This window comes from Mercenaria mercenaria, chromosome 10 (assembly GCF_021730395.1).
Source record: "Mercenaria mercenaria strain notata chromosome 10, MADL_Memer_1, whole genome shotgun sequence".
Taxonomy (NCBI): domain Eukaryota; kingdom Metazoa; phylum Mollusca; class Bivalvia; order Venerida; family Veneridae; genus Mercenaria; species Mercenaria mercenaria.
In genome coordinates, this window is record NC_069370.1 from 48,263,389 (window position 1) to 48,274,208 (window position 10,820).

At 34.7% G+C, this 10,820-nt stretch overlaps 1 protein-coding gene across 1 annotated transcript; it reads left to right on the top strand.

The window, feature by feature from the left end:
- Nucleotides 1-5,451: 5,451 nt before the first annotated feature.
- Nucleotides 5,452-7,289, top strand: LOC123560325 (uncharacterized). The gene is made up of 3 exons (XM_045352532.2): nt 5,452-5,591; nt 5,894-5,972; nt 6,916-7,289. The coding sequence occupies exons 1-3, from the start codon at nt 5,585-5,587 to the stop codon at nt 7,226-7,228; spliced, it is 399 nt and encodes a 132-aa protein (XP_045208467.1). The 5' UTR covers nt 5,452-5,584; the 3' UTR covers nt 7,229-7,289.
- The last annotated feature ends 3,531 nt before the right edge of the window (nt 7,290-10,820 follow it).

The window sequence follows — 10,820 nt, forward strand, 5'->3', positions numbered from 1 at the left end:
AAATGCAAACAGCGTCTTCTGCCGAGAACGATCAATACATTGCATTTCTGTCAAGTGCCTGGCAAATTTCCTCTTATTTGAAGAATATTAGGTATTATAAGGTAGAAAATCTATATATTTGTCATATTTTGATAAACTAAATCTTTAAACATATTTTGAAGGTTTGTTCTTAAAAATACGAATTTTCTTACAAACGCGTTTGTCAAATAACGGGGTACATAACAAGAGCTGTCCATAAGACAGCCAAGCTCGACTATTCGAAATATTGTCACAGAAGCTGGAAATTATTACCCAAAATGTTAAATATCAAAAGAGTTTTAAGTTCAAAAGGGGACATATCAGAGTTATGGGACTTGATGCTATCAACTAGTTTTATAACCCCGAAGAAACATGTTAAGTTTCAATTCAATATTTGCATTAGTTTTGGGGATAGTAACTTGCATGTAAAACTTTAACCAGAATTTTCTAAGTCCAAAAGGGGGCATAATTTGCTCAAAATACATGTTAAGAGTTATGGAACTTGACCCAGTGAGGTAGGTAATTGATCTAGAAAAAGAATAAATAAGTTCCAAATCTATATGCCTTTTAGTAATAGCTGTATGTACTTGCACGCAAAACTTTAACCAGAATTTTCTAAGTCCAAAAGGGGGCATAATTTGGCCAAAATACATGCCAGAGTTATGGGACTTGACCCAGTGAGGTAGGTAATTGATCTAGAAAAAGAAAAAATAAGTTTCAAATCTATATGCCTTTTAGTAATAGCTGTATGTACTTGCACGCAAAACTTTAACCAGAATTTTCTAAGTCCAAAAGGGGGCATAATTTGGCCAAAATACATGCCAGAGTTATGGGACTTGACCCAGTGAGGTAGGTAATTGATCTAGAAAAAGAAAAAATAAGTTTCAAATCTATATGCCTTTTAGTAATAGCTGTATGTACTTGCACGCAAAACTTTAACCAGAATTTTCTAAGTCCAAAAGGGGGCATAATTTGGCCAAAATGAAGGTCAGAGTTATGGGACTTGGTGCTATCAACTAGTTTTATAACCCCGAAGACACATGTGAAGTTTCAATTCAATATCTGCATTAGTTTTGGAGATAGTAACTTGCATGTAAAACTTTAACCAGAATTTTCTAAGTCCAAAAGGGGGCATAATTTGTTCAAAATACATGTTAGAGTTATGGAACTTGACCCAGTGAGGTTGGTAATTGACCTAGAAAAAGAATAAATAAGTTTCAAAGCTATATGCCTTTAAATGATAGCTGTATGTACTTGCATGCAAAAACTTAACCAAGGTGTGACGCCGACGCCGACGCCGACGCCAGGGTGAGTAGAATAGCTAGACTATTCTTCGAATAGTCGAGCTAAAAACACACATTTCAGCCGAAATGTGAAATTATATGCAATTTGAAAGTTTGTACTATAAAATACTTTTTATTGTAAAGTTAATGATTAAGGAATTTTATAATACTTACCTTAGTAACATTTTACATTGGTCTTACCACACCTTTTTGGGCAATGCTTAACATATGCACATCGATTGCAACACCTTTTGAATCGAAGTCCGACTCAGTTTTTTTTAGCATCCAAAACTGGAGACCGACCACCCATCTTCAAGTATTTAAAAATGCTGAACTAGTTATAGCTCTTACACTGTTCCATTATCAGTTTGAGGCTTCCTCAGCCTTCTTTTTCAACTCCTCCGTTATGGTCCCGTTATACATTTGTACGCGAAACTAACCGTCCGCGGTTGCTTCCTCGAAAAGGAAAGTTAGTAAAGGATACTCTTTGTTCAGTGTTCAGCGGTAACAAAAAAATGACGATTTAACCTTTCTCAGCAGTTCAAATATAAGACTGGCAACTTAAATAGATAAGGAGCATTAATCTTCACAAGGCTTTGAATAATATGTAAAAAAAAGGAGAGAAGTCCCAAGTAGATGGTATGCATAATTACATGGTTAGAAAATACTACTTTAATTCTGCTCATGAAATTTTACACTTAAAGCCATATGTGACAGCCATATTATTGTTTCAGATGTTTCAGATTTATTGGCATATCGGCATATACAATATACCTTTGGCCATTTACAGAAATAAAAAGGATGGCCAAGATATCACAAAATATACAGTAAAAAACAACTATAGGTTCTAAATATATATATTAATCATTAAGAAGCAGCAATATCTGTAAGTTTTTCCTTTCTTAATTGCATAGCATAATATACATATTTGGCTGTATTTCTTATATTTTTATTATTACTTGAAGATAATGTCCTTGTAAATTTATTTATACATGGAAATGACTGAACAATACCATACTTTTGACGAAGATTTCTATAAATTGGACAGCATAACAGAAAATGATATTCAGATTCTACATTTTGTGTACAAAGTTTACAAACACGTAAGTTTCTTTCAACTCCAGAAAATCTTCCACTTTCAATTTCAAGATTATGAGAACAAAGCCTAAAACGAGACATTTCTTTTCTATGTAAATCGTTACCTACTACATCTAAATATTTTTCAAATTTGTACACCGTTTTAAACTTTCTATAATAAAACAATTTGGACTGGTTACTTATCACACCATTCCAGTCTTGTACATACTGGTCACGTAATCTTTGTTTTAGCATTGGCATATAATTAATATCATAGTTCTGATTATTCCACAAATAACTATATCCTAAGATATCCAGTTGTCTTTTAACAGCTGAAGCCCAAGTAGATTCAATATTGTTATTTAACAAATCACACTGTTCTATAAAAATTTTGTGTACAAGTGACTGGGGAGTTTTCATTATATTTAACCAATACTTTAGAGATCGCTCTTTACATATAACAGAAAGAGGGAAACGACCAAGCTCACCAAGAACAGCCGCATTGGAAGTCTGAGGACGAACCCCTAGAATGATTTTACAGAACCTGAGATGAATTTTGTCGATTTCTTTGTAGTTATATATTCCCCATACTTCTGAACCATACAGAATTATTGGAGTTACAAGAGAATCGAACAAAGACAATTTTGTTTTAATGTCCATCTTAATTCGATTAAATACTGACAACAGGTTATTATATGCTTTAAGAGCCTGGTCATTTAGCGTTTTAACAGCATTTAACATAGTACCTGTGTAATTAAATTTCACTCCAAGATAGCAAAAAGAATCTACAATTTCGACATGTTCTCCATTTATAAACCATCTATAATTATTTCTAGATTTTCTCTTTTCAAATATACAAATTTTAGTTTTATTAACATTTATTTTCAATCCCCATTTGCGTGAATATTCAAAAAGATTACTGAGTTGGAGTTGAAGAGTATCAGGATTGGTAGTAAATAATGCAATATCATCAGCAAATAGTAACATATACATAGATAACAAGTTTATGTCGTCATTTGTAAGTTGTGAAAAATCAACAATACTATTTATATCATTCACAAAGAGGATAAAGAGCAGAGGAGAGAGTGGCTCCCCTTGTTTCAAACCGAGTGATATGTCAAAATAATGTGAATATGACATTGTATGCAATTCTTTTATACAGGATTTAACATTTTGATAAATGGCTTTAATCATTTTGATCATTTTACAACTTATACCAGACTGCACTAGTTTTATCCATAGAGCGTCATGTATAATTGTATCAAAGGCTTTTTCATAGTCAACGAAGACACAGTAGAGTTTGGCCTTGTTTAACAATACCTTTTGAATAATTGCATGTAGAAGAAAATTACAATATGTGGTACTATGTTTATCTCTAAACCCGTATTGTACATCATTTAACACCTCGTTTTCACAAAAAATATTGATACGATTACGTAGAGCAAGAGAAAAAATCTTAGCAACAACATTTACAAGAGTTATCCCTCTATAATTAGAAGGATCTTTATGGTCACCTTTTTTATAAATAGGAACTATTGCTCCCTTACTCCATGCTTCCGGATATTCCCCTTTATCATAGATAATATTGAATATCTGAACAAGATAAGGTGATATAAATTCTTTCGAGTCAATAAAGAAATCCGCCACATTTTTGTCAACATCACAGCTCTTATGTCTATTTAAATTTGAAATTGTCTTGCGTATTTCCTCTACAGAGAAAGGACGATCAAGGCTATCAATAAATAGTTATTCGTCCCTATTAACAAAATCATTTTGATTGAAATTGTTCTCATGTTGTATATTAGACACATTGCAAAAATAATCTACAAAATCATTTAAATCAACATCACTACTAGTCCTATTCGATTTACACTTATACTTTTTGATATATTTCCAAAATTTTCTAGAATTGCTTTTACTGAGATTAGACAATGTTTGTTTCTCTTTCATCATATACTTTCTTTTAGAATTTCTCTTCGTATTACAATAATCTTTTCGTGCATTTAAAAATAGCACCTTATTTTCATCTGTATGGTTTTCATTCAGTAATCTTTTACACCTATAAAACTCAGATTTACTTGATTTACACAATTCATCAAACCATGGTGATCGCTTAACATTTGGTCTGTTCTTACGCTTCAATGAACATGTTTTGCCTTGCAGTTGGTAAGAGATATCATAAACTAGATCGGAAAAATCATTAATACATGCATTTATATTTGATTCATCCGAAAGTAATTTATTTGTAATTTCATCAAACAATGACTTTTTATCATTTAATACTGTATTCAATTGATTTATATCACAATTTTCCCATACTATCTTGTCATATGACTGACATCCTTTACCACAATTTTTCATATTTACAAAATTTAAATTAAACGAGACAGGACAATGATCCGAAAATTCGGATAATTCATGTACATTCATACAATCAATCAAAGAAAATACATCAGTATCTGTAATAACATAATCGACCACGCTCGCGGCCATAGTATTTCTGTCATATTATAACAGGTAAAACGACCTGGTTCTAATCGACCATTCAAAATACGCAAGCTATTCTGTTTACACAGCGTTAGAAGCTTATTCCAATAACTAATGATGATCGTATCGGTAAATTTTCAAAAAAGTAATCATCATAAGGCATTATTAAAAAGGCACCATGAGCCTTTAAAGCATATTTGTCAAAGACATTTTAACTTAGAAATGGAGTCAGTGGCGCAGTGGTAAGCAAGTTGGACTACAACATCAGCCATCCGTGTTTCGATTCCTGGTCGTGACTGATATCTCAGCCAGTGTTCAGTGCTGACTGAGTTATATACTTTAATTGCTAATGTTCGTAGCAGTATCGGCCCAGTTTTAATGCTGGCAGGTAAACATGGCCATTGACTGGAAATAAGTTGTCCCAAGATGCAGTCGGGACTTTCGTCGACTCCCCACGCTAATCACCTGTTATACTATATTCGTGTAATGTTTCATGATCTATACACAAATCCATACGTGAGACTATTTCTATTTTAACTTGTTTTCAGTTTCGTTACTCGGCGTGGGTTTATATCAAATGTGTACGAGATAACAAACTGCGGTTTATATTTCAAATACAAAATACAATATTATGAAACTATAAAACATTAAATTTGTGAGGCGACAGATAAATTGTGAAATATTAACATCCGGGTAGGAAATTATGTGGTTCATGGAAAATGGATGGTAGGCCTTTTTCAAATAAGAAAATAATTAGCAATTCAGTGTTAAATATATAGGGTTTCAAGTGTTCAAATCTGGATTTTCAAACAATTCAACTAGCTATGTGTAAAACTGAAATAAAGATAGGATTTGTGTAGGGAATGCATGTTATATCACTGAAATCTACTGTTTATCGAACGAGGTGATACTTATATTTTATCTAGCATGTTTTATGACTGCGTATATTTTCGTATGAAGACTTCAGCTACTAGCAGTAAATAAAGTCTTCTATTTTATGTATGTGAATATTGCCCTTTCTCTTGTAGATTCTGAGATTGCGGGTATTCTTCTAGCTGCTGTAATTGTTCTTGCATTAATAATAACAGTTCTCTACATCATAATTAGGTAAGGACTTTGCTATTGTCTTTGTAGACTACATGATTTCATTCCAATATCTGTTGTTATAGATACGCAGTCAACATTTATAATACATAATACTAATATGCATTTTCACAAGTAGAGCGTTTAATATACGTTGACCTCATGAGCAAAGGCATTTAAGCAAAGTACAAGTCAGGTAACTTGAATACTTCAAGAAGTATTAACGTAAGTTTACTATATGTTCTTCAGTGAATTATCGAAATATTAGAATCACATATATCTGGTATTTTCACAGTGAAAGATATCAAATATATTGAAACTATTAAATGGGTAAATTTAGTTAAAACATGAAATGAAAAGAAAATGTGTTCGTTTGTGTACGATCAAAATATCTTTCACTCATGAACACCAAACCTTACATTTTACTCATAAAAAATATTGCATCTAGTTTCAACCTTACACTGAAACAAACAAATATCCTCTACTGTATGCCCTTTATGGAATGCATTTGGGAAACGTTTTGTTGCTTTACACAGAGTATCCATACTAGAAAAGCTGTCAGTTGTTACATTATGTAACACAAGGGGTTTATCACGGTGGGCAGAAGACATACATGTGCTTTTATTTAACAATACTGCCGAAACTGCCGCGACTTAGTAGAACTATATTGAGCAGCTAACGGGATAAAATGTCAGTGGCATGGATTGTCCGTCATGTTTTGCGCCCTATGTCATTCCCGTTCGGAATGGCCCAGACTACTCACGTCTGAAACTGAAAAAGAATTAAATTAAATCGTATGTCTTGTCTTTAGCACTGTTTTTCTTTAAGAAAAGACATTGCTTTAATAAGGTAGATCTATATCATATCTGAGTAGATTTACTCTGACTGATGTACATTGCAGAACAATGGTCAACCATTCCAGTGTGTACGTGTAACTATATTCATTGTAATATTTCTGTCACTTCAGTTATAGACTCTGGAAAAGAAGCCCAGAAGCAGAGCGGCGAAATTTCTGTCTTAACAGAATATTCAGACATAACATGGAAAGTCGGGAAAGGAAGAAAGTCGACAAACAAAATAAAAGAAATCTTGACATTGAAGTTAACGGAAGCGGAAGTGTAGAGGGCTGTGATAATAAAGTTTTTACGACTGCTGGGTATAGTAACGTACAAGATGACGTGGTCTTAAATCCTGCATCTGTGACTCTAGAAGTACCAAGGTCTCCAATAAGAAAATCAGCTGGAACTTACTCTGTTGTGGACCTTAACGATGACGGTTGAAATTTATTTATTGCAATGTTTTGTAATTTTAGATCTATATGAATACAACAAAATATGACTATTGCGTGTAATTGTTAACATATAAGTTATCGCCCTTGTTCTGATTGACCATACATACTTTCGAATTCTTGATTGCTTTTACATCCTGGCAAACAGTTATTTGTTAATAACTGAATAGAAGATAACCGTTTTTATCCTGCTTACGGATTTAGTTAGAATACACTTATGTCGTGCTACGTTACGAACACTTGTAGTGTGCTTACTGAAACCGTTGTACTCGTAAATTACATGTATATCATATTAATAACATGTAAATATAATTTCAAATATCGGAAATAATATATATCACGCAGATACAAAGGCGGAACTCGCCCATAATGAAACGATATCTGTTTGTAAAGCAAATATGTCCACCATCTTTGATGGCCTGTCTGAGGTAACTGAGAAAGAGTGTAATTTTCTGCCTAAAGCGGACTGGGACCTTGACCTTAGAACTTACAGGAAACATTGAGGCCATTTACTGATAATGAAAAACAAGACAGTCTGAAAAACAGCTATATCCTCCACCCCATCCCCCCGCTGTTATAGATAGTGAAAGGTTTAGAGGTTCAAGGGGTTTACGCGATACAAACAGACACAAAATGGAAGGCTCAAACCTTTGACCTTGAGTTGTGACCTTGACCTTGAGTCGACATGGCAGACTGATGAGTTCTGCACATCGTCTTGATGAGGTGATCATTTGATGGGTCACCCAAGTTTCATGAAAATCATTCAAGGATTTCAAGTTATATGGAGCGGACACAATTGTTACGGATGAACGGACAGAAGGACGGAGACCATTCTTATAACCCCAACCACTCGTGGCGGGGGATTAACAAAGATGTAAAGCTTGGTGGTCGGAGACCCAGTCATTCTCCAGGTATTGATCAATTTCTTATCTTGAACTTTGACCTAGTGACCTACCTTACCCCCACCCTCCTCCAAAACAATAAGGGACATGGATTAATCAGCTGTTTGGTAGCTAAAAGCCCAAAGCCCTCTCCAAATATCGATTAGAAACTGTTTTCAGTTTCGTGGTCACTGTAATCTTGACCTTTCATTATCAGATCTAAAAATAAATGGGGTTATCTGTTGACCACAGACAATCGAAATATGAACTTTGGCAACTGTTCGCCAAAGCAAAGCATTCTCTTGTTACAGGTCAGAAACTGTTTCGTCTCGAGGTAATTGACAATGACCTTGAACCTAGTGATTTCCAAAAACAAAGGTAGTCATTCTCTGACCACAGGCAGTCACACTTAGTAGTTTGAAAAAAGGAAGTATCTAGGGGTACGGATCCAGTATCCGTATCCCTAGATACTTCATTTGACTAATGTACAGCAAAGAATTCTCCATGCAGTTACTTGAACTGAATTCATGTGCATATACAGACCGGATGACAGACCAATGTGAACAAGGCAGTCTGAAAGACAGCTAAATCCCCCGCCACTGCTATGGATAGTGAAAGGGTAAACCTTTGATTTTAGCTGTGACCTTGACCTTGAACTGACATGGCTGACTCATGAATTCTGCACAACGTCTTGATGAGGTGATCATTTGACCAAAGTTTCATGAAAATCCTTCAAGGGGTTTAGGAGATACAGAGCTGAAACCTTTGACCTTCAGTTGTGACCTTGACCTCGAGTTGACATGGCTGACTCATGAGTTCTTGATGAGGGGATCAGTTGACCCAAGTTGGATGAAAATCCTTCAAGGGGTTTAGGAGATCTACAGAGTGGATACCAAATTGAAGGCTCAAACCTTCGACCCTTAGCTGTGACCTTGACCATGAGCTGGCATGGTTGACTCATAATTTCTGCACATCGTTCTGATGAGGTAATCATTTGACCAAAGTTTTATAAAATTCCTTCAAGGGGTTTAGGAGATATAGAGCGGACACAAAATGGCAGGCTCAAACCTTTGACCTCGAGTTGTGACCTTGACCTTGAACCAACAAGGCTGACTCATGGGTTCTGCACATCGTCTTGATGAGGTGATCATTTGACCCAAGTTTCATGAAAATCCTTCAAGGGGTTTAGGAGATATGGACCGGACACGATTTTGTTACGGACGCAAGGACGGACGGACGGAAGGGCGGACGCAGACCATTCCTATAATCCCTCCGCCACGGCGGGGGATTAACAAAATAATGTATCCCTTTCTTCTGATGAAAAGAGGTTCACTGTACAAATATTCTGGAAATATTGAGTTGTGTCTTGGCTGGCTGAAACTAAATTTCACGTAGGTTGGAACACTTGCAGAATAACAAAAACAAATATGTTGCAATGTATTTAAAAGTCATTTGTTTGGTTTAACATATAGAGGATATTTGTGTAAGATTGAAAAATCTTTCATAAGTGAATGCTACATGCCGTATTTTCACGAGTGGCATAACCACCAGTGAAAATGTAAAATATGGTGTGCATGAGTGAAATATATATTTTGATCTAACATGTAAAACGAACATATTTTCTTTTTATTTCATGATCTGACTAAATTTACACATTTTAATGAAAAATATATTTGATATTTTTCACTGTTAAAATATTTCACTCTAATATTTTGATAATTCACTGAAAAACATGTAATGGATTAGCAAATAACATGTCTAAAACTAAATATGTCTTATTTTCAATGTTTTTCTCCTATACTGGTTTACTTTTCAAATTGGAACCAAATTTCTATACGGCCTTTATATTTCTTTTAAACTTGAAAATGAACCTATGTACTGGCTAATATTAAATGAACTTTGTATAAAAAGCTATGCAGTCTATAGTTTAAATGTACATTGCAAATACTGTAATAAACATATTGAAATGAATATACAAACAATAAATAAACAAGAACATTTCGTAAAACACTTCTCTCTTCCTTTATGACCTGTAAGAACCAACTAGATATGTTAATTTGTATACTGTGACCTTGACCTAATAACCTCAGAAAAACAACAGGGGTCATCTATTGACCACTTGCAATCATAGTTCAGTTTATAGGACATAGGCGAAGGCGTTTTCCAGTAACTGGTCAGAAACAGTTATCACTCTCAATGCGATGACTGTTGAGCTACTCGTAAAAACAGAATACCAGTTATCCTGGTCACAGGCAATTATCAAATGGAATTAAGATAGTCGTAAGTCCAGAAGTGGTCCAGGCAAAAGCATTCTTTAGTGATGGAGTGGAAACAGTTTCCAGCCTCAAGGTCACTGTGATCTTGACTTGATTTAATTAATGACTGTTCTAAAAGAATAGGCGAGTGGCAATTTGATTTGTGACAAAGCCGATGTCAACCTTGAATCTATCTATTTGTATTTATTTATTTATTTTGTTGGGTTTAACATCATAGAGACACAATTATGGGTCACATGGTGACTTTCAAGCTTTGATGTTGGAGAAGACCCCAGGTGTGGTTCCATTCATTATTTCATGAGCGGGCACACGCATAGAACCACCAACCTTCCGTAAGCACATCGAGGAGGGGCAAGTGATTTCAAGACAGTGACCGTAACCGCTTGGACATGGAGGTGCCCTAATCTGTAACTTTTATTTTTCTGAT

Bases quoted from the DNA above. Each gene is read 5' to 3' on its own strand.
- LOC123560325 (XM_045352532.2), top strand. The intron at 5,973-6,915 runs GTAAGGACTTTG...CTGTCACTTCAG, and splicing joins GTTCTCTACATCATAATTAG to TTATAGACTCTGGAAAAGAA.